The sequence below is a fragment of the Callithrix jacchus genome, chromosome 1 (assembly GCF_049354715.1).
Source record: "Callithrix jacchus isolate 240 chromosome 1, calJac240_pri, whole genome shotgun sequence".
Lineage (NCBI taxonomy): Eukaryota > Metazoa > Chordata > Mammalia > Primates > Cebidae > Callithrix > Callithrix jacchus.
In genome coordinates, this window is record NC_133502.1 from 178212387 (window position 1) to 178235097 (window position 22711).

General features: G+C 56.0%; 3 protein-coding genes across 15 annotated transcripts; 2 read left to right on the forward strand and 1 right to left on the reverse strand.

Annotated features, from left to right (window-relative positions):
• The first annotated feature begins 1830 nt into the window (after positions 1-1830).
• NTMT1 (N-terminal Xaa-Pro-Lys N-methyltransferase 1) lies at positions 1831-12212 on the forward strand. 11 transcript variants are annotated; one of them, XM_017976702.4, is made up of 5 exons: positions 1831-1942; positions 4200-4312; positions 8986-9201; positions 10392-10644; positions 11825-12212. In XM_017976702.4, exons 3-5 carry the CDS (start codon positions 9040-9042, stop codon positions 12079-12081), a joined length of 672 nt encoding a protein of 223 aa, XP_017832191.1. In that variant the 5' UTR covers positions 1831-1942; positions 4200-4312; positions 8986-9039; the 3' UTR covers positions 12082-12212. The 11 variants fall into 11 exon arrangements, with proteins under 11 accessions (XP_017832191.1, XP_078185395.1, XP_078185365.1 ...); XM_078329269.1 differs by having other exon boundaries at positions 10392-10559; XM_078329239.1 differs by having other exon boundaries at positions 8986-9137.
• A 924-nt stretch (positions 12213-13136) lies between these two features.
• ASB6 (ankyrin repeat and SOCS box containing 6) lies at positions 13137-18607 on the reverse strand. 3 transcript variants are annotated; one of them, XM_035260132.3, is made up of 6 exons: positions 18334-18607; positions 17059-17240; positions 15923-16029; positions 15726-15834; positions 15161-15247; positions 13137-15013 (listed from the first exon to the last, which is right to left on the reverse strand). In XM_035260132.3, exons 1-6 carry the CDS (start codon positions 18444-18446, stop codon positions 14346-14348), a joined length of 1266 nt encoding a protein of 421 aa, XP_035116023.1. In that variant the 5' UTR covers positions 18447-18607; the 3' UTR covers positions 13137-14345. The 3 variants fall into 3 exon arrangements, with proteins under 3 accessions (XP_035116023.1, XP_078185340.1, XP_035116031.1); XM_078329214.1 differs by having other exon boundaries at positions 17785-18607; XM_035260140.3 differs by lacking the exon at positions 15726-15834 and having other exon boundaries at positions 13140-15013.
• Positions 16967-19471, forward strand: LOC144576861 (uncharacterized). The gene is made up of 2 exons (XM_078329285.1): positions 16967-17263; positions 17593-19471. The coding sequence occupies exon 2, from the start codon at positions 18497-18499 to the stop codon at positions 19034-19036; it is 540 nt and encodes a 179-aa protein (XP_078185411.1). The 5' UTR covers positions 16967-17263; positions 17593-18496; the 3' UTR covers positions 19037-19471.
• The last annotated feature ends 3240 nt before the right edge of the window (positions 19472-22711 follow it).

A 22711-nucleotide genomic window follows, 5' to 3' on the forward strand; every position in this document is an offset into this window, starting at 1 on the left:
AGCCACTGCACCCAGCCAACACCAGGATATTATTATTATCATTATTTGAGATGGAGTTTTGCTCTTGTTGCCCAGGCTGGAGTGCAGTGGTGCGATCTTGGCTCACTGCAACCTTCACCTCCCCGGTTCAAACAGTTCTTCTGCCTCAGCCTCCTGAGTAGCTGGGTCTACAGGCGCCCGCCACCACGCCCAGCTAATTTTTGTATTTTTAGTAGAGATGGGGTTTTACCATATTGGCCAGGTTGGTCTGGAACTCCTGACCTCATGATCCGCCCACCTCGGCCTCCCAAAGTGCTGGGATTACAGGCGTGAGCCACCGCACGCTGCCAACACCAGGATGTCATATAAACTTAAGATGAATATTGTCCTTATAACAGCTCCATTTCTTGAGAACCCACTGCAGGTGCTGAGCTGAAGGCCCGACAAGCAATGCCCCACAAGTTTAACCCTCAGAATATCAGAAGTGGAGTAATGATTACATTGCTCAATTTCTTCTTCTGGCAGGAGACTGAAGCTCTGAGACGTTAACAGGGTCTACGTACCTGCAAGCTCCTGATTCCATCACTGCTGCCTCAGAGATAGCTCCAGAATTTCTGTGTATGGGAGGAGCCTAGGGATGGGCCACCCTTTTGGAATGGAAAGTTCATGGGCTTGCTCTGCTTATTTCTGGTGGGAATCCCATGGCACTGCCAAGAGTATTTCTTTTTATTTTATTTATTTTTGGGGGTTGGTATTACTTTGAGATGCTAATGGAGATGGGTGGATTTGAGGACCAATGGCTTTTCTTTCTCCTTTTACTCAAAACACGCACAACACTCTTTTTAGAAGTCCAGCCGGCAGCCTCCAAATGAATTTCGTTCGTGCTGAGGTCGGGGAGAGGGCGATGCTGTGGCTCTCTTCAGTCCCGGAGGTCCTTCCAGATTCTCCAAAGTTAAGTTAGTCAAGTTTTGAGCTGTAACCTGTGTTGGGCACAGTAGCTCACACCTGTAATCCCAGCACTCTGGGAGGCCAAGGTGGAAGCCTCGCTTGAGGTCAGGAGTTCAAGATCAACCTGGGCAACAGGGTGAGACCCCCCATCGCCAATTTTTTTCCTTCTTTTTTGAAGAAGTCAAGTTAGGCTGGGCACGGTGGCTCATGCCTGTAATCCCAGCACTTTGGAAGGTAGAGGCGGATGGATCACTTGAAGTTAGGAGTTCAAGACCAGCTTGCCCAACATGGTGAAACCCCATCTCTACCTCTACTAAAAATACAAAAATTACCTGTGTGTGGTAGCGCATGCCTGTAATCCCAGCTACTTGGGAGACTGAGGCAAGAGAATCGTTGGAACCTGGGAGGTGGAGGCTGCAGTGAGCCAAGATCACACCACTGCACTCCAGCCTAAAAAAAAAAAAGTTAAACTATTTTTAAAAAGAAGTTGGCTGGGCGCGGTGGCTCACGCCTGTAATCCCAGCACTTTGGGAGGCCGAGGTGGGCGGATCACAAAGTCAGGAGTTCGAAACCAGCCTGGCCAACATGGTGAAACCCCGTCTTTACTAAAAAAATACAAAACTTAGCGGGGCGCGGTGGCCAGTGCCTGTAGTCCCAGCTACTTGGGAAGCTGAGGCAGAATTGCTTGAACCCGGGAGGTGGAGGTTGCAGTGACCCGAGATCGCGCCACTGCACTCCAGCCTGGGTGACAGAGCAAGACTCCGTCTCACAAAAAAAAAAAAAAAAAAAATCGGAGTCCACGGGGCGTGGCGAGCCGAACGGGGGTGGGGACAGTCGTGGTCCCGCCCCCGGGAGACCAGAAGTGACGTAAGCGGACAAAGGCAGCGCGCGCCGCGAGCTGTCACTTCTGGTCGTGGTCTGCCGGAGCTGCGGTTGGCTTGTGGGTCTTCGCTGCAGCGGCCCTCCGTTCCTCTTCCCCATCCTCTTCTCTCGGTCCCGGGAGCCCCTGCCCGTAGTGAGTAGCGCAAGGCGATGCGAAGGGGAAGCAGCCGCCGGGAGCTGGGAGGCCGCGATCCCAACCGCTTCGGCGCCCCGAGGACCCCGGCTCGTCACGTGACCCGGCGCGAGCGCGCGGGCCGGCCCGGGCCCCACGTGCGCGTCCCCAAGAGGTCCACGGGCCGGACCTGGGCAGAGACTACGGAGCGGTACATGAGTCGGTACAGGAGGAAAGTCGAGGCACCCAAAGCCCTGGCAGGGCACTCCCCCACCCCGATCCCCAGACCGCAGCAAATCCCTTTCTCTGAGCCCGTTTCTCCTCCGAGAAACAGGGATTTGGAGAGCGCCCATTTGGAGGATGGGTGGGAGGAATCGGTAAAATGTCCAGTTCAGAGCCTGGCACAGTTAAGTGCCCGTTGCATAGAAGCTGCTGTCGTATTTAACCTTGGGGTCCTGCCCCGGCGCCAGCCTGACACAGGTGCAGCTCAAATGACAGCTGTCGCCAAGAGCCCTTGCGACCAAGGTCAGCCCGTCTGCAGAGGGGCTGCCATATCGAAAAGCCCAGGCTTTGCTGCCCACCAACTGTGTGATCTCTCCCTCCAGACTTTGCTTTTTCCTCTGTACTATAAGTGTTGCCACAGCTCGTGTCAGAGGCCTTGACAGCGGGGAGGAACAGTGGAACCGGTGGTTGTGGTGTGTAGAATGATTGCCAGTGAGATGGGATGAGCCTCTGGGAGGAATCAGGTCTGGGATAAGGAGCCTGGATTCCCTCCTTAATTCTGTTCTCGGCTTCCTGTTTGTATGTTTAAAGACACATCACTTCCTTTAGTGTGCTGGTTTTTCTCTCTGTAACATGGGGACTGTGGGGGATTGGAAGTATGCATGGAGTGTTTTGGTGGAGGCTGGAAGCCCTAGGATCACAAGGATAGCACCTGAAAAATCATTTGTGGGGGTTCTGTCCTTTCTGGCAGAGGAAGCTCACTCCCCCTCCTGCTGATTTGCAGGGCTGTTTGAGTATGCTGAATTGGCCACCCAGCATACCAGTAATAATCCCCTAGGGTGTCCAGCAGTACCGTTTCTATGGCATTCTAAAGCAGTTTTCACATTGGTTCCCCACAGTGGGCAGAGTTGACAAGAATCTCATTTGACAGAGATTTCTAAGCTCAAGAGAGAATATGTGCCTGGCACTGTGCAAAGCAGTTTCAGCTTTTCATATGTGCTTTTAATCACAGCCTTTCTGTGAAGTCCCATCTTACAGCTAACCTGAGGAATGGTGAGGTTTAACGTCTTATCTGAGCTTACACAGCCAGTGAGCAGAGCTGAGATTTAGATCTGGTTCATCTGACTCCATCAGAGGCTTTGCTGGTTTTTAAACATATCCCCTATTTTGTCTTCTTCCCTCCCTTTCTCCCTTTCTTTTTTCTCAGAGCACTCTGCCGTTGTGGCCGGCTGCTGTCCACAGAGATGCAGGGAGGATGGGCTCTGTCTGCTAGGCTGCGGGAGGGTGTAGGTAACTTTCAGGCAGGCTTTTCCTTGGAGATTTACATGAGGACGATGAGATGAGATGATCCGGGTGACAGTTTCAGCACCATTTTCTTCCATGGGTCCTGGGAGCAGAGATGCAGTAGCTGGACAGCTGCCTGGGTCTGAACACCTTGGCAGGGAGGAGGCGGCAGCAGCCAGGTGACAGTGAAGGATGTAGGATCACGTTTACTGGCTGAGCAGGCATCTACCAGGTGTGAGGGGTTTCTCTTCCTCTCTTAGCCAGCCTAGAGTGCACACCAAGCCAGGCTGTGCCCCTGGCCCCCTCCCAGGCCGCACAGCCACGTGGCCTCTCACTGTGCTGGAGTGTAGCAGGACCTCCTTCGGTGAGCCCACCGACCTTCTCTGTTCTCTCTGACTCTTAGGGAACTCCTCCTGCCCCACTCCAATCTGGACACCAGGAGGCAGAACGCAGCCAGGACCTCAGGAATTACATTTATTCATGAATCGGCTGTTAGGGCAGATGTCAAAGCCAGGCAAGCGATTTCCCGGCCTAGATGTGCCTCCCCTGGCTTGTTCCTAGAATTTTCGTGTCAGTGGCATTCTTGTAAATTTGATTATTCAGGGGACCTTGACATTTAAAGGAATCATGTTACAAGGCTTTTGGTAAAGCACAAAATTACATTGTCAGTAACAGCCTTCAGTATAACCAATGGTTGGACTTTTGTCTGTAGGATTTTCTTAGAAGTGAAAAGTGACTTTAGCTGCACAAAGCCCATTCTTTCATTATTCAGCAGCCAATGAGCAAATGCCCACCTGGTATCCGGCCCTGGGCTAATGGTGTACAAGGTAATGTCTCAGCCACCAGGAAGCTTGCATTCTGGGAGAGGAGGCAGAGTACAGCCTGGTAAGTGTTTGGCCCCAGATTTATTCTGTTCATCTGATCAGAAGTGAACTTTCTGTCGAATATCTGTGTTTCGCGGGAAGCAGGAGCAGCACGATGATAAATCTCAATGTTGCCACTGCTCTCTAGGAGCTCCCAGGCCAGGCGGGAGATAGGATTGAATACAAAACCTTCAGTTTGCCAGGACTGGCGGCGGGGGGAGGGAGATGGGGTTGCTGTGTCACCACACTCCAGTCTAAATGGGAATTGTGCTAGCATGGTGGGGACGAGTAGTATTACATTTTTTAATCTTTGTCTTTAATTTTCCCAGCCACCAAGCATTTTTGTTTTTTGAGACAGTGTCTCGCTCTGTTGTCCAGGCTGGACTCCTGGGCTCAAGCAGTCTTCCCACCTCAGCCTCCCAAAGTGCTCAGATTATAGGCATGAGCCACTGCACCCAGCTGGAGAGTAGTTTTGAATGCCGCCCTCTCTGGGTGACTGATGGAGGGCTGTGACATGGTTGCTACGGTGCCTACTGGCAGAGGGGCAGGCAGCCCACTTGACCTGGGTCTTTACCCCATCAGACCATAGCCGCGTAAGCAGCCACCAAACCCAGCTACATGGTGACATTTGGGTTGGTGGCCCTTTTTCCTGTTGGCCACCCAGGCACATCTAGCAGTCTTGAGGATAGGCAGTTCTGATGGAAACAAGAATTCATTCTTCTTTTTGTTTTGACACAATGTTTCACTCTTTCCCAAGCTGGAATGCGGAGGAACAATCATGGCTCACTGTAGCCTCTACCTCCCAGGCTCAAGTGATCCTCCCACCTCAGCCTCCCTAGCAGCTGGGAGGTACTGGAATGTGTGTGTTTTTGATAGAGACGGGGTTTCTAATCTGCGGGCTGCTTTCTCCTTCCAGCAGCGTTGTTCCCAGTGCTGGGACGCCAGTGTGGGAGCTTTGTGGTCAGCTTGAGGAAAGGGTGCATGTGGAATATTTAGAACCAAGTCCTTCCCAGCCTGCTGCCCCAGAGGGCTCCCTGATAGGGGCAGGAATTACAGCCTTTCTTCATTGTGGCCCAAACCCTTCTGCGTGAACAGGGAAGTGAGGGGTCAGTCTGTGAGCACATCTAGCAGTCTTGAGGATAGGCAGTTCTGGTGGAAACAAGAATTCATTCTTCTTTTTGTTTTGACACAATGTTTCACTCTTTCCCAAGCTGGAATGCGGAGGAACAATCATGGCTCACTGTAGTCTCTACCTCCCAGGCTCAAGTGATCCTCCCGCCTCAGCCTCCCTAGCAGCTGGGAGGTACTGGAATGTGTGTGGTATAGGAATCTGAAGAGGGAAGCCAGACCGCAGTGGCATACGCCTGTAATCTCAGCTACTCAGGAGGCTGAGCAGGGAGGACAGCTTGGGCCCAGGAGTTTGAGGCCAGCCCAGGCCACATAGCAAGACCCCATCTCCAAAAAACCCAGAATCTGAAGAGAGATTTAAGCGGCTTCTCTTTGGACACAGCCAAAGGGCTCTACTAAGGGTGAGAAGACCCAGTCACAGATCTAAGAAGAGCTGAACCCTGGTAGGGCACATGGGTCTCATCAGCTCTCTTCTGGTACCTCAGAAAGTTGGTGTGTGACTTTGTGAAGAAAGCTCAGATCTGCTGAAGGAGCCAGGCACGGGGATGGAGAGGAGGCCCCGTCCCATCTGTTCTCACAGCCACAGCGGGCCTTTCCCTGATGCCCCCACTGGCTGGCTGGGTCTCCGGAAAAGGCTGACCAGTTACGGAAGCAGAAGTGTATCCATTAGAAGTATTCTTGAGCTTGCTGGCTGGATGGGCCTGCTGCTTCTGGAAAGTTCCTTCTCTGTTTTTTTTTGGAGGGAGGGGGACAGAGTTTGACTCTGTTGCCCAGGCTGGAGTGCAGTGGACGATCTTGAACTTCCACCTCCTGGGTTCAAGCAATTCTCCTGACTCAACCTCATGAGTAGCTGGGATTATTGGAGCCCACCACCATGCCCGGCTAATTTTTGTATATTTAGTAGAGATGGGGATTCACTATGTTGGCCAGGCAGGTCTCGAACTCCTGACCATGTAATTCTCCCACCTCATCCTCCCGAAGTGCTGGGATTACGGGTGTGAGCCGCCGTGCCCAGCCAGAAAGTTCCTTCTCTTTCAGGACAGGTTCAGAATATGCCATTGCGCTGGGGGCTAATAACAAATGTGGCCAATGAAAGTTTTTGACCCACTGCAGTGGCTCCCGCCAATAATCCCAATACCTGGGGAGGCCAAGGCGGGTAGCCCACTTGCAGCCAGGTGTTTGAGGCCGGCCTGGGCGCCACGGCAAAAACTCCATCCGTCTCTACAGAAAATAAAAAATTAGCCACGTGTGGCGTGTGTGCCTGTAGTCCCAGCTACCCTGGAGGCTGACGTGGGAAGATCACCTGAGCCATACTGTAGGGTGACAATGAGATCCTTTCTCAAAAAAAAGAGAAGACAATTCTCCAGCTTTTCTTGTGTTTTCTTTCCCTTCTGTTTGCTCACAGTCTGTAAGTCGCTTCCCGAAGGCCTCGTGTTCCTTCTCAGGGCGTTTTCCCGTTTCACCTGCCTACTTCTCTTGAAGCCCCTGGAGCATTCCTGGTCTTAGGGTTTTCAGCTTCTCGTTGTGTTTGAGGACTACACAGAGTTCCGCCTGTGGACTCTCCCATGTTGACCCCGTAGCTCCAGGGGTAAGGCAGACAGTCTTGGACCTACCATTTGTCGGCTTTGGAGATAGGCATTTGCTAGAAACCCCCTGCTCTCCTGATGTGTGGAGGCAGGTGTGCAGGGTGGTGAGCGCCAGCTCCCAGTCAGCCGCGTGTCTTCCGCAGAGGGTATTTCACCTTTCCCGTGGGTTTATCAGGATGGAGCAGCAGCTGCTGCTGGAATTCCTACCTACTACTCCTCCTCTTTGTCCTGTGTCCACTAGCACGGCCACTGCCATCCCCAGTCTGCCTCCCTTCAGATCAGGCCCTGACACTATGGGAAACACATCAGCTGAGAGTTGGTGCCCAGCATGCACTTGGACCACCGTCATCCAGGCCCCTCTGAGCTCCTTCCACACTGCCCTCCCCCTTCCACTCTCCGCCCTCTGATGGCCCTCGCTGTCACGGCCACTCCCTCTGTCCATGCCCCACCCCTCCAGCACTCCCCGTCCTCTGTCCTCTGATGCCCGGCTGGGGCTGCCTCCTCCAGGCCGCTGCCCCATCTGCTCTTCAGGAAGGATTCCTCTGCCCTTGACTTTTCTCTGCACTTTATGGCTCCGTGAGAATCCTTCTATTTCTGCTCTGTATTTTCATTCCCTTTTTCCCTTGTCTGTCTGGACTGGAGCCCTCAGGCGGTCTTGGCAAGCCTCACTGCCACTAGAACAGCGCCTAGGTGTGGCGCATCTTGGTGACAGCACTGTGTCTGTGGGAAGCCTCTGGCAGGCTGGCCGCCTGTGGAGCCTGGAGCTGCTGAACTGTCATCCTGTCCTGAAGGGCGAGGTGGGCCTGGGCTCTGCTGCCAGGACCCAGCTGAGGCTTTCTCCTTCCCTTCTTCTGCCATGGAAACGGCCTCCTCGTCCCCTGCCATCTCTACCGCTGCCAGCACAGGCTTCAGAAGCACCCATCTTCACGGGCCACTCTGCTGAGCCTCGGGGTGGTTCAAGCTCGTTGCCCTGTAGGGTGCAGCTGAAATTGCTAGAGTTGACCTGTGAGACCAGGAGCTTGCGATGCGAGGGCTGACTGTCCTTCCCTCTGGGAGCCATGCTGTTTCTGCGCCTGCTTTGCCTACTCTTGCCCGTCCACCAGCTTCAACTTCCACGTCACCTCCTCAGGGAGGCCTTCCCTGCTCCCCACACCTGTGTCCACTTCCTCCTGCTGGGCTCTGCTGGCACTCATGTGTCTCCCCTGCAGGCCTCCTGGCAGGTGTGGTTATATCTGTGTGTTGTTTTCCACCTGGCTGTCTGCCTGGTTCACAGCCTGGTACCTAGCAGACTCCCTACTCCTCGCCAACGGAGGACTGGACCCCACAGCAAGTTGTTGCTGTACCCGGAGCCGGAGGGAGGCAGGCGTGGGAACTTCCCCGGCCCTCCCAGGGTCGCTGGTGCTCTCTGCTTTGTGGTTGTTTTTACTGATCAGGGTTTTCTTTTCCCAGAAGCCACTGAGTCAGGTGCCATATAGAGCATGTCAAGAACTCGAAGCCAGGTCAGGCACAGGGGCTCATACCTGTAATCCCAGCACTCTGGGAGGCCAAGGTGGGAGGATCTCTTGAGGCCCAGTTCAAGACCAACCTTTGTAATGTAGTGAGACCCCCTTCTCTATAAAAAACAATTAGCCAGGCATGGTGGCACACAACTGTAGTCCCAGCTGCTCCGGAGGGTGAGGTGGGAGAGTCCCTTGAGCTCTGGAGTTGGGAGGCTGCATCGAGCTATGATCACACCACTGCACTCCAGAAAAAATGAAAATATTAAGGGAACTTGAAGCCAGGACTTGGGATGGGTACTCTGCATGCAAAACAGAAGATGCTGTTATCCAAGGTGTTGGAGCAGATTTGGTGATCCTGGACTTCCCCCTGCACTGGGCAGGACGTGTGGCTCGTGAAGCCCGGTGTGAGACTGGCCCTCTGCCCCAGGGGCCTTTCTGCCAGGTCCCTGGACCGGCTGACTCACACCCTCTTCCTTACCCAGGAGAGTCACAGTTGCTGATCGTGGTGCTTGAGCAGAGCTGTGGTTGGTGACAGCATGACGAGCGAGGTGATAGAAGATGAGGAGCAGTTCTATTCCAGGGCCAAGACGTACTGGAAGCAAATCCCGCCCACGGTGGACGGCATGCTTGGGGGGTATGGCTGTATCTCCAGCATCGACATCAACAGCTCCCGGAAGTTTCTGCAGAGGTTTTTGAGGGTAGGCAGGTCTGGCGTGCTCTCCAGGAGGAGAGGCTGTGGCTCTGGTGGCACTGCCGAGTCTGTGTGGGAGGCCACCTTTTACATGTAACACTGCAGGGCCATTGGCTATCTCTTGGTACCTACCCCAGGGCCTTGAGGAGCTGGGCTGGGTGGGCACACTGGGTCTCTTCTAGATTGTGGACTTAGCCTCAAGGTTACCAGACAGGAGTTGGCTGTTAGGCAGAATTGAGGTGCCAGAATGGGGCAAACTTCTCTGTACCTATTGGGTTTTGCCAGGGAGGAAACCCCTGCTCTCCTGCCATGTCCACAGGTCTGGGCTGAGTGTGTCGCCATTCCGGACAAAGACTCCTAGTTACATGCCATGGTTTCCACCCTCCCCTCCACCCCCAACCTTTTCTGTACCAGGTTGGGACCCCCAGGCCCCAAGCCTCCCACCTCCTTGTCTCTCATGGCTGGCACTGGAGGCTCTGTTCGCCACCTGCTCCAGCCAGTACCTCCCCCTCCACGTTCCCTCCCCGCACCCTTGTTCACCAGTTGCCCCGCTTCCATTCTGCCTACTCTGCCCTGCCCTGCCGTCATTTACCTGGAGACTCGAGAGATTCATGCACCTGTTCAAGTTGCCACCTTCAAGTGGAAATGAGCTTTCATTTTAGAAATATGTGGCCCAGGGCTGGGGCAGTGGCTCAATCCTGTAATCCCAGCACTTTGGGAAGCCAATGTGGGAGGATTGCTTGAACCCAGGAGTTTGAGACCAGCCTGGACAACAGAGTGAGGCCCTGTCTCTACAGAAAATCCCGTCCCCCTCCAAAAAAAAAAAGTTGGGCATGGTGGCACATGCCTGTAGTCCCAGCTACTCGGGAGGCTGAGGTGGGAGGATGGCTTGAGCCCAGGAGTTCAAGGCTGCAGTGAGCCATGATCACACTACTGCACTTCAGCCTGGACAACAGAATAATATCCTGTCTCTACAGAAAGTTTCAAAGATAAAGGAAGGTGTGGCCCAGCAGTGTGTCCTCCACACTCATCCTCTCAAATCAGGACTTGGTGCCAGCTGGCAGCCAGCACAGACCTCCCACCAGTGCTCGGCTTGTGCAGAGTCCTGATTTGAGTCTGAGCCCCCGGGCTCCTGAGGAAGGGTCCTGTGTGCAGTGACAGGGTCCCTCTGATAGGTTACATGCCTCTGCTTTTTAGGAAGGCCCGAACAAGACAGGAACTTCCTGTGCCCTAGACTGCGGAGCAGGCATTGGGAGGATCACCAAGAGGCTGCTCCTGCCGCTGTTCAGAGAGGTGGATATGGTCGACGTCACGGAAGACTTCCTGGTTCGAGCCAAGACTTACCTGGGGGAGGAGGGCAAGAGGGTGAGGAACTACTTCTGTTGTGGGCTCCAGGACTTCACCCCAGAGCCCGACTCTTACGACGTGATCTGGATCCAGTGGGTGATAGGTGAGGGTCCCGCCGCCCTTCCCTGCCCACCTGTACGTCTCCTGCCCCTGGGGTTCCCCAGAAGGTGTCAGGGACTGGGGCTCTGTGCTTCTGCAGCAAGTGGGCCATTGAGGATTCCCCGATTCCCCCCATGCCCACCCACACCCTGTGCTTCCCAACACCGAGGACAGACTTGGCCTGAAAAGTAGATTTCCTCCTTCAGGTTTTGCTTCATCCATTTGCGCGCAGTTTTTTGTTGAAAAAGTTTATTTATTATTTTTTTTGAGACGGAGTTTCACTGTTGTTACCCAGACTGGAGTGCAATGGCACGATCTCAGCTCACCGCAACCTCCGCCTTCTGGGTTCAAGCAATTCTCCTGCCTCAGCCTCCCGAGTAGCTGGGCCTGCAGGCGGGAACCACCATGCCCAGCTAATTTTGTATTTTTAGTAGAGACAGGGTTTCACCTTGTTGACCAGAATGGTCTCAATCTCTTAACCTCGTGATCCACCCACCTCGGCCTCCCAAAGTGCTGGGATTATAGGCATGAGCCACCGCGCCCGGCCTGTTGAAAAGTTTTAATGGCCAGTAACTTACTGCGTTCAGAGAAGTGCAAGTGTTTCCTAAGGGTTTTATTTTTAGTAAGATGAAAAGTTTAAGCTTCGGTATCTAGCCCTGTACCCTCTTAGCCTAATGGCACACCTGGAGTGCTGTGCTCTGGGTTGCTGACCTGAGGCAGGCCGCTCCTGAGGCAGCAGCACAGGCCTGCTGTGGACACTCTAGGTCTGACCCTGTATTTTGTGGCCTCAGAGGCCTCTGTGGGGACTTCTAGGGTGGAGAAGGCCATCTGTCTGGGAGCTCCTGCAGTGCCAAACTCTACCCCGGGTTCACGCCTCTGATCCAAGCCTGGCTGGGGCTGGTGGGTCATGGCGTGTAGGTATCAGGCAGGGCTTGGAAGTCACCCCAGCAAGTTAAATTCTATCTTAATGTGTGTCTTTAGGGAGATGACCTCTGAACCAGTTTCCTCTTCTACGTAATGGGGTTCAGTAAACCTGTCGGGACTGCTGAGAGCCAGCGAGGCCATGAGTGCACATAAAATGCAGGGCACCAACCAAGGGCTGAGCGGGGCTGGGAACTACATCCCATCCAGTGGGCAACATAGGCTTGCATCGTGCCTGGTAACCTTGCCTCTGCCCTCCCCAGGCCACCTCACCGATCAGCACCTAGCTGAGTTCCTGCGGCGCTGCAAGGCCAGCCTCCGCCCCAACGGTATCATTGTCATCAAAGACAACATGGCCCAGGAGGGCGTGATCCTGGATGATGTGGACAGCAGCGTGTGCCGGGACCTGGATGTGGTCCGCAGGATTGTCTACAGCGCGGGCCTCAACCTCCTGGCCGAGGAAAGGCAGGAGAATCTCCCTGACGAGATCTACCACGTCTATAGCTTTGCCCTGAGATGAGCCGGGGCTGGCAGGAGAAACTGAGGAACCACAGCTCGGGTGGGGGGAGCTGGCAGCTGGGCAAGATCCAGGCACCATGCTGGCAGTTCATGAGTGTCAAGGCACCACTAAATATAGCTGTCTGCCATCCACTCATTATGCAGGCTTTTCTTCAGAAGGTGAGGCAGGAGCCCAGGCCCTGCTGCCCTGTGAGATGGTGTTGGGTGGTAGGATCTCCAGGTCCCCCGATGTGGGGATACGGTGGCCACACCAGAAGCTGAGTTCCCGGGCCTCCAGCCTGGCCTTCCAGCCATGGGCCTGGCTGCCTGAAGAGGAAGGGAACAACCCTCAGCTTGGTTGTTCCGGACTTGAAGAAATGTGGTCTTTACCTAGGGGGAGGGACAGAGCTGGGCCGGTGGAACCCATGGGTGCTGCCCGATGTGATGTGGTTGGGGTGCTCACGTGCCAAGTCCTACTTGGCAGTGGAGACCTGGAGCCTTTAGAGCGTTACAGCAGCCTGCAGCAAGGGAAGATGCCCATAGCCTCACTCTTCTCTGGGCTTGAGGCTGCTCCTTGGCAGGCATTTAAAGTAAAAAATAAAATGGGGGCTGGGCACAGTGGCTCACACCTGTAATCCCAGCACTTGGGAAGGCCAAGGTGGGCGGATCACCTAAGGTCAGGAGTTTGAGACCAACCTGGCTAACATGGTGAAACTCGTCTACTAAAATACAAAAATTAGCCAGGCGTGGTGGCGGACACCTGTAATGCCAGCTACTCTGGAGGCTGAGGCAGGAGAATCACTTAAACCTGGGAGGCAGAGGTCACAGTGAGCTGAGATCGCACCATTGCACTCCAGCCTGGGCAAGAGTGAGACTCTGTCTCGGAAAAAATTAAAATAAAATGGGACTCCCACAGTGTGGGGCCCTGGCCAGTCTGGAGTGGTGCTTCTTTGCAGACATGGAAACAAACCCCAAACACAGCTTCTCCTCTCACCTACTGCCTCCCTCCTTACCCCCTGCTGTGGGAGACTTTATCCCAAACTGTGGAGGGCAGAGCAGAAACTTACAGGAGGACTGTTAAGGCCAAAGTCAGTTTAATCTTATAAATATGTCATGTAGTCGCCTCAGTTATCCCCAGAGGCATTGACACCATCCACAATGACCAACGCAACCTGGAAGGGACTGAAGACATGGCTGGGTGGTACAGTGGGCTCTCAGCCTGCTCCAAAGTGAGCACCTCACAGGAGACCCTTCAGAGGGCTGGCCCCAGCCTCCTGCTCATGATTGCTTTTTAGCAGAAGTCATGGTCGCCGAGGCCCTGGGTTTGGCACAAGCACAGCTGCCCCTAGAGGCACAGTTCTGGTGGGTGGGGCCGCGGCTGACCTGGCCCCAGAGCTACAGCAACCAGCAGAGGCCAGCTTGACTTTCAATACCATGAAGACAAGCCCGTGGTGGCCCCTAGTGCCTTCTCCCCCAGAACCCACCAGACATACTCTGTAACAGAACCTGGAAGGAAAAGGGGTAGGGGTGAGGCCTTGCTGGCAGCCCCACACAGGATGTGCCCCTGGCTTCCTTACCTCCAGCTATACTGCCGTGTGCAGCGAACAACATCCCCGCAGCCCTAGGAACGTTAAGCCTTGGTCCCGCCCAGCTTCTGCAAATGCCCTGGTGCTGCCCTCCAATTCAGAGGACATAAATATGACTTAAATCTTTTTTTTTTTGAGACAGAGTTTCGCTCTTGTTGCCCAGACTGGAATGCAATGGCTTGATCTCGGCTCACCGCAACCTCTGCCTCCTGGGTTCAAGCAATTCTCCTGCCTCAGCCTCCGGAAGAGCTGGGACTACAGGCATGTGCCACCCACCACGCCCAGCAAATTTTTTTTTTTGTATTTTTAGTAGAGGCGGGGTTTCACCATGTTGACCAGGATCGTCTCAATCTCTTGCCCTCGTGATCCACCCACCTCGGCCTCCCAAAGTGCTGGGATTATAGGCGTGAGCCACTGCACCCGTCCATAAATATGACTTAAATCTAAGCCCTGTCCCTTTTTCCAACATGGGTGAGACTTGGAGTGCCGCTGGGGGAAGGGGCAGTCTCTGGAACACACGGAGCCACACCACCACTGGAGTCATCACAGCCTCCGGCTCTGCCTGGCTGGCTTTTCTCATGAAGGATCCCGTCTCTTCCCCTAGATTAAGAAAGACCCTCCTCTAAGGTTGTCTGTCCCAGGTTCCACCAACAAGCTGACCTAAGCTGCCCATGCCCCCATTCCTGTAGCCTGAGACCTGTCAGATGTCATCTTCCATGGAGCCACTGTGCTCGCTAAGAAGGTACCACTTCAGCCTGTCGGGCAGAGGCAGGGCTTTGACCTTCACGTCCACAGGCCATGGCTGAAGGTAGAGCCGGATAGACACACGGCACAGGTGCTTGAGGGGCGGGGGATAGCTCTCCAGCTGCCTCAGGGAGTAGTGGAGCGCCTGGATCTTTTCTGCCAGGCTGCCCACAGGGTGGATATCGAAGTTTTCGGGCAGCTGGAGTTTCTGAGAGTTGGTTACCATGAGGTCCAGAACAGTCTCAGCTTTGCGCAGGAGGTCCACGTGGCTCTCGTCTTCCGTGCAGCCTGGGTGGGAACAGAGCCTCTCGAAGATGATGTGGAAGCCAGACCAGCAGGATGCACCATGCAGGGAGCAGTTGTAGGCAGCTCCGGACTCCAGCAGGAAGCGCAGGAGGGGGAAGTGCAGTTTAAAGCTCTTGAGGCAGATGTGGGTGAGGGACTCGTGGGCCGGGCACTCGCTGGGGTCAGCCCCATGCGCCAGCAGCAGCCGTGTGACTTGGAAGCAGAAGCGGTTGATCATCTGGGCCTCCTCTTTGTCCCCTCCCACAGTCTCGCCAAGCAGGAAGATGATGCAGGTGAACACCGTGTCCCCATCTTTGGTGGTGGCCTTGACATCAGCCCCTAGAAGAGCCACAGAACAAGAGATGCTGGGAGAAGGCCTGCAGCCCTGACAAAGCAGCACCACACACTGAAGGGGGCAGGGACGGCCTGCAGACTGAAGTACATGCAAAGGTGAGAGGACGAGGCCTCAGAACGCGCCAGCCTCACCTCCTTCCAGTAGGAGTCGGATGTTCTCAGTATTGTGGATCTGCACCCCGTCGCTGCTGGCCAGAGCGTGGAGCAGAGCGGTCTTTCCTAGGGAGGGAGGGAGGGAGAGCAAGGAGGAGTAGGAGGCCAGGAACTTTCAGAGACAGCTCTCAGCTCGGGTGAGGGCTGAGGGTGATGGGCTTCTGGCTATTCCCTTTCCACCCAGAGAAGTGGGAGTGGAAAGTCCAGGAAAACTGGATTTTTCAGGACCCAAGAGGCTACCTGAGATGTGGGCTGGGCCTCCCCTGCTGGGTAGCCATTGTTTCTTGGAAGCTAAATGCACACATACCCTGTTTCTTCCTATAGATGGCCCTTGAGGGACAACACGGGGACAATGACTGCACTGCCTCTCGAAAGCCTGAGCTCAGCAAGTTGGCAGAATTCCCGTGTGCCTAGCTGTGTTGTGCCACCAGCCAGGGCCAGCATCCAGCCTGTCCACCTAGCTGTCGTCCTGGTGTACCCTGGGGGGTCCCCCACAAGGTGCCTGGGGGCCCAGCTGTCCTGGTTTCCTGCAGGAGGCACCCACCATGCTTGTCAGCAGCATTGACGTCTGCTCCAAGGTCCAGGAGGCGCTGCAGGCAGGGCAGGCGCTCGGGCTCCTCGCTGGCCAGGTCCAAGGGGCTACTCTCATGGATCTGAGCCAAGCAAGCACAACCAGGTTGGCCTGGAAAGCTGCTCAGGCCCCTGCCCCCCGACTTCAAAGCAGGCTGAACTGGCACTCACCCGGTCCCTCCGATTAATGTCGGCCCCATGATGCACCAGCAGCTCCACCATGTCTGGCTGGTTCCGCAAGACGGCGATGTGCAAAGCCGTGTAGTAGGTGACTGGGTCTGAAGGCGCAGGTGCAGCTTGTGTGGGTCCTACCTCTTCCCATTCTCATGGGGCCCCCAACCCAGAGCCCAGCCACACACTCACACCTCAAGTGTCCAGAAGCCACAGGCCCAGGCTCCTGTCACCATCAAGGATTAGGACAGAGCTGTGTTACCAGATACCAGAGGGCCCTCGGGATGTTCTAGTGGGCACGCTACTTAAGCTGTTGGGGCCTTAGTTTCCTCTTCTGTAAGAGAGGACCATAAGATGGGGCGCCCTCTCGGGATGGCTGGGAGCCATATTAGGCCGCAGCTCTGTGGCTGCCCCCCTCTGTAGGCCTGGTAGTAACAGCCAGGTTCTCCAAGCTGGTCTCCAAGTCACGGGCTTCAGAACCCGACCTCCCGTCTCAGCTCCTTGACCCTCCAAGAGCCCAGCAGCCTCCAAGCCTGTCTTCGGATAGGAAAAGGAGATATGCCTGGTGGCATCAGGCCCCCATAAGGTTATGAGGAAGCCCTGCCCGTCTCCTAACTAACCCTGTGTCGTCGTCCCCCTTGCCCCGGGGTGAAAGCCAGAGAGAGAGGAGCATGGCTCCATGTCCTCCCTGGCAGTAGGAGCCGGAGCCGGCATGTCCTGCAGTGACTGTGGCCTGTTTTCCCCTCTCCCTATGGCATGAGAAAAAAACAAATGGGCTCAGAGTTAAGTGGCAGAAAATTACCTTCCCTTAGCTCTGGGCACAGTGCCAGCTGCCGCACTTTCCCGTTAATGGGAGTGGGGATTAATCTGGGCGCTGGGGAAAGTTTGCTAATCAATCACACGGTAGAAGCAGCAACACTAGCTCTTGGAACAGAGGTGGGAAGAGCCATGTGAAAACCCGCAGGGGATGGGAAGTCACCCAATGGGAGTTTCCTTAGTTGCTGCCACCCAGGAAATAAACTGCGGGGGAGGAAGTCACTCCTCAGAACGGTAAAAGCAGAGGCTGGAGACATGGGCGCCCACTCAGCACAGGGCCACGTTTAAGCCACCTCCCCACCCCCGGGGCTCTAGCTGACCTTCAAAGTTGAGATTGGCCCCATGCCGCAGGAGAACGTCGGCAGCTTGTGTCAGCCCCAACTCAGCCATCTTGAGCAGGGCGTTGCTCACGCCTTCCTGGTAAAAAGGAGAGTGGGCTTTCCTCTCCAGCAGCTCGGTGAGAACACGGATTCGGCTCTCCTCGCTGGTGACATAACTGGGCCTGTGGCAGGAGAGAGGCTGAGGGTAGGCACAACTGTGGGACCGGCTGACTGGGCAGCCTGTGGGTGCGTGGCCTTTGGTGTCCTGCTGCAGTCAGCAAGCAGGGCCCCGGCTCTGTGGGGCACGGAGGCTTGGGAGAAGCTCTGAAGTAGAGAGGGCCAGGTGCATCTCTTAAAGACGGGAGCAGACGTGCATTTGCAGAGAACGGGCTGGGCCTATCTGCTCTCTGCTCCCAAGCTGCCCAGAGTCTGGTTCCAGGCTTGGGTACAAAGCCTCACACACCTGGGCTGCTGGGACTGAAGGGAACCCTGGAGGCCAAGAGCCCAAGCCCGACTCTGACTCTCCCTCCTCAGAAAGCCCTTGGCTCTCGAAGCTGCAGGACTGCAACCCCCGCGGCCAGGACAGCAACGCGGCCCCTCCTTCCCCTCACACCCAGACCTTTAGCTGATATTGACGAAGAATGCCAACGTTTCCACCAGAGGCCCTGGATGGAGAGACTCATCATAACCACATGTTGGAAATTCCAGCTGACATCCCCCCAGCACCTGAACGCCCTTCCCGCTGCTCCTCTCTTCTCCCACCTCGGGCGCCGCGCCGCTGCATAGTCTCTCCACTGGGGCCCCCGCGCCAGGAAGGCGGGGGCCTTTGCTGAACCGCTGATGGACCCCAGGCGCCTAGTATCCTGGGCAGTGAAAGCGGAATTGCCCCCGACACCTTTCCCGCAGGTCCACGATAGACCAGCTCTTGTCTACGAAGGTGCAAACTCTGCTACGAAAGCCCACCCTTGTACTGCTCTGAGGCCTCACGGCTTCCACCCTGCTCCCCTGCCAGGACCCGAGCGGGGGTTGGCACAGGACAGGCAGGCGACAGGGTAGGAGCTGAGGCGGAGGCCCTGCGACACTCCGCGAGCCCCCGCCCTCGAGCCCTCCCCGTGCCCTTCGCCGCCGCCCTGCAAGGCGCGGGAGTGGGATTAGCGCAGGACAGCGCGCGCTCCCAACCAAGCAACCCCGGCTTCCGCCCGTCCCTTCCTCTGTCAAGCGGGACGCCGCGGGGTCGGAGCGGCCTCGGCCAGTCCACAGAAGGGAACAAGTTACCGGTCCAGGGACTCCTGCCGCTCGGGGTCCTGGATCCCCAGGGAGCCCAGAATCGCATCCACCAGCGGCTGGTACTCGAAGATGATCCTCCGAAAGCCGTGCAGGAACGGCATCGCCGCGGGCCCCGCGCGGCAGGGCGGCTGCGCTTTCCGCCGAGGCCGAGATGCCCAAACGCGGACCAGAGCGCTCCAGCGGTCACGGACCCCGCCTGCTCCGCCCGTCCAGTACCCGCGTCCCGCCGGGTCCCCTCCTCAGCCCAAGCCGCGCCCCCGACGGAAGTGACCCTTGCACTTCCGGCCTGCGCCAGCTCAGGGTAGAGCGCTGGCCACAGTGCTCCCTGCCGGCTCGGAGGACCTCGGCGCGCCTCGGAGGGCGGCCGGGAGGCGGACTGGGCCGAGGTCCAGGGGGCGGCTCCAGTGGAGTCGAGGTCGCGGACCCGAGCCAAGCCAGATCCGAGATCGAGGCGGGCCCGCCCCTTCCTGCCAGGGCTCGACCCGGCCCGGCTTCGCCCTGCGATCCCGCCCGCGACCGCTGGGCGCCGTCCGAGTTCCGCCGGTTGTGCTCTCCGGTCCTGCCGCTGCCCCACTCCCGTTGGGTGCCTTTGAGCGCCGCGCTCATCAGCCACTGCCCCTTCCGGCTCGGCCCGGCTCTCGCCTTCCCTGAGCAGGGGCCGGGCCACCTCTGTCACCACCCGGCCGGCTGACTGTAATGATGAGGACCAAGGTCCCCGCGTGTCCCGTCCTCAGTTCCTTATTCTCTGTCCCAGGGAGCACCTGGCCAGGCCAGCTGCCAGCCCTCTCCACTTCTGCCCTGATGGACTCAATGCATCTTGTGTATTTTTTAGAGACAGGGTCTCACTCTGTCGCCCAGGCTGGAGTGCAGTGATCACGACTCACTGCAGCTTCCAACTCCTGGGCTCAGGCGATCATCTCGCCTTAGCCGCCTGAGAAGCTGGGAGCACGGGAGTGTGCTACCTCCTAGCTCTGAACTTGGATTTCCTCATCTCTAAAATGGGTATAATCCCCAGCACTTTGGGAATCCAAGGCGGGCGGATCACCTAAGGTCAGGAGTTCCAGGCCAGCCTGGCCAACATGGTGAAACACCATCTCTACTAAAAATACAAAAAAAGTTAGCCAGGTGTGGTGGTGCACGCCTATAATCCCGGCTACTTGAGAGGCTGAGGCAGAATTGCTTGAAACTGGGAGGTGGAGGTTGCAGTGAGCAGAGATTGCACCACTGCACTCCAGCCTGGGCAACAAGAACGAAACTCTGTCTCACAGAAAAAAGAAAGATATAATCAAACTCACCCAAGATCCTGGAGCCAGTGCTCTGTAAGTGTCGTGGAAGTGGGGTCCAGCAGGAAGGAATCAAAACCCTCTGTTTGAGGAAAGAGGGGGAGTGGGCAGCCAGGCTGAACCCCCTCCTGAGGGCTGCACCAGCTTGGGCTTCCTAGAAGCAGCTCCAGGCCCAGGGTCCATGGCTTCCAGCACAGTTCTGTCTTCGTTCTCCCCGCAGAAAAGACATATCTTCTCCCGGAGTGAAGTCGGGAAATTCTGCTCACATGCAAGTGGAGATTTCCCACTTGCCTTGGAAAAAACACTTTTCTGGAGTGGAGGCATCTCCCCTCCTGCCACGAATGTGAGCCTCCTCTATCACCTGGAGTCTGCACGGAGCCTTTATGTCTTCTTGGTCCTGGGAAGCTGAGGATGAAGGGGGCTTCCCCACCCCAGCCACCCACATCACAGTGCTGGCCCCCTGGGACTCACTCCACCAAGTTGGGTGCCTCTCCCTGGCACCTGCCAGACAGCGAGAGTTGCCCAGCTCAGGAAAAGACATTTAAAGGCGCATTTCAAGACAATCCAATGGATTTTAGGATTAAACTTTTTTTTTTAAAAGACAGGGTTTCACCATGTTGGTCAGGCTGGTCTTGAATTCCTGACCTCAGGTGATCTGCCCGCCTTGGCCTCTAAAGTGCTTGGATCACTGGCGTGAGCCACTACGCCCAGCTAAACTTTTTTTTTTTTTGGAGTTTCGCTCTTGTTGCCTAGTCTGGAGTGCAATGGCGCCATCTCGGCTCACTGCAACCTCTGCCTCCCAGGTTCAAGTGATTTTCCTGCCTGCCTCAGCCTTCTGACTAGCTGGGATTACAGGCATGCGCCACCACGCCTGGCTAATTTTGTATTTTTAGTAGAGATGGGGTTTCTCCATGTTGGTCAGGCTGGTCTCGAACTCTTAACCTCAGGTGATCCACCGGCCTTCGCCTCCCAAAGAACTGGGATCACAGGCATGAGCCACTGCGCCCAGCCTTTATTTTTATTTGTATTATTTTTATTTACTCATTTATTTTTTCAGACAGAGTCCTGTTCTGTTGCCCAGGTTGGAGTGCAGTGGCGGGATCTCAGCTCACTGCAACCTCCGGCCCCACCCTCTACCCAGGTTCAAGCGATTCTCCTGCCTCGGCCTCCCAAGTGGCTGGGATTGCAGGCAGCTGCCACCACACCTGGCTAATTTTTGTATTTTTTATAGAGACGGGTTTTCACCATGTTGGCCAGGCTGGTCTTGAACTCCTGGCCTCAGATGATCCACCGGCCTCAGCCTCCCAAAGTGCTGGGATTACAGGCGTGAGCCACCGCGCCCAGCCTGATTAATCATTTTAAGGCCCTCTACCATGAGCAAAACAAACTGTGCAAGAAAAGCCGAAGCACACCTCACAGTCCAGTGATGAACCCTGACCCGCAGGCTGAGGGGCGGCAGCGGCTGGTAACCGCTGGCTCTGGTGGTCAAAGCTGTTGGCAGATCCAGTGACAGACTCTCGGAAACCGGCCCCCCCCACCAGGCACTCAGAATGCCTCTGTTTGCTTCCTTTTCCATTGCCTAAAGGAGCAGGAGGAGGGGTGGGCTGGGCAGCTGGGTTGAAGCCCCTTTGGGGCCACACCAGCTTGGGCCTCCCAGAAGCAGCCACAGACCACAGGGTCCGCGGCTCCCCACACACATCTGCCTTGCTTCTTGCTGAGCGAAAGCAGTATCTTCCTGAGTGAAATTTTGCTCACAGGGAGATGGAGATTTGCAGCTTGCCTCGTAAAAATCAGAAGGGCTCAGATTCTCACCGGACAGCGATGAACATCCGGAGGGGGCGACTCTGTGGGTCGGGAGGTGTCTGTCTCGATTGAAGAGCCCCCACCCTCTCAATGGATCATAAGGCCCTGAGCAGTGCGGCGGCTCTCAGGCGACCCAGGGGTTCACCTCTTGATCACACAACACATTTGATCACATGACACTGTGTCCGTGGCAGGCCAGGTCTTGGTCTTCTCACCTATGCGCCGGCCCTCAGCCCTCAGGAGATGGAGGCCAGACCTACCCAAGGGCTCATGGTGAGGAACTGGGGGAGGTCAGCCGCATGGGGTCCCAGCAGAGCTGGGTGGGATGACTTGGTCTGAGCCCTGCTTTTGCCCTGGGGCCACTGTAACAGGTGCTGCAAACCTGGTGGCTCAAAACAATGGAAATTCCCTTCTCCACAGTCCCAGAGGCTGGAAGGTCAAATTCGAGGTGTGGGTAGGGCCTCGCTCCCCGCAAAGACTCCGGAGAAGGTCCCGTTCCCACCTCTTCCACCCCTGGTGACCACAGGTGTGCCTCGGCTTGGGACAGCAGCACCCCAGTCCCCACCCACCTTTGTCTCCACACAGCCTTCTTTCCTGTGTCTGCACCACGGTCCAAGTCCCCCTGTCCTTTCCAAATGGCCCTGGTCCCTGGATTCATAGGGCCCACCCAAAGCCCCATCACAGCCACAGCTTCATTTGATGGTATCGGCAAGACCCCTTTTCCCAACAAGGTGACATTCCAGGCGACAAGGCAAGGACTGAACATACCTTTTTTTTTTTTTTTTTTAGTTGGAGTTGCTCTTGTCGCCCAGGCTGGAGTGCAATGGCGTGATCTCGGCTCACTGCAACCTCCGCCTCCCAGGTTCAAGCAATTCTCCTGCCTCAGCCTCCAGAGTAGCTGGGATTACAGGCGTGCGCCACCATGCCCGGCTAATTTTGTATTTTTAGTAGAAACGGGGTTTCACCATGCTGGCCAGGCTGGTCTGGAACTCCTGACCTCAGATGATCTGCCCACCTCAACCTCCCAAAGTGCTGGGATTACAGGCGTGAGCCACCGTGCTCGGTGTGAACACATCTTTTTGGAGAGCACACGTAAACCCACCTTCACAAGTGACCCAGGCCTGGCCCTTCTGGTCTCTGGACCTCAGTTTCCTCACCTATAACCTGAGGGCCCTCCCAGCTCTGACAGTCTTGGAGCCAAGGACGCCCTCCTTGATGTGGCTGATGGGCTCTGCCGGCAGAGAAGGCGTGAGGGGGACCATCATAATAAGCATAGTACA

Bases quoted from the DNA above. Each gene is read 5' to 3' on its own strand.
- ASB6 (XM_035260132.3), bottom strand. From the start codon at position 18,446: ATGCCGTTCCTGCACGGCTTTCGGAGGATCATCTTCGAGTACCAGCCG. The intron at 15,835-15,922 runs GTGAGTGCCAGT...TGCTTGGCTCAG, and splicing joins ACATTAATCGGAGGGACCGG to ATCCATGAGAGTAGCCCCTT. The intron at 15,014-15,160 runs GTGAGGCTGGCG...TGGCTCTTCTAG, and splicing joins CCGACTCCTACTGGAAGGAG to GGGCTGATGTCAAGGCCACC.
- LOC144576861 (XM_078329285.1), top strand. From the start codon at position 18,497: ATGCCCAAACGCGGACCAGAGCGCTCCAGCGGTCACGGACCCCGCCTG.
- NTMT1 (XM_035260159.3), top strand. From the start codon at position 9,040: ATGACGAGCGAGGTGATAGAAGATGAGGAGCAGTTCTATTCCAGGGCC. The intron at 9,202-10,391 runs GTAGGCAGGTCT...TCTGCTTTTTAG, and splicing joins TTCTGCAGAGGTTTTTGAGG to GAAGGCCCGAACAAGACAGG. The intron at 10,645-11,824 runs GTGAGGGTCCCG...TGCCCTCCCCAG, and splicing joins CTGGATCCAGTGGGTGATAG to GCCACCTCACCGATCAGCAC.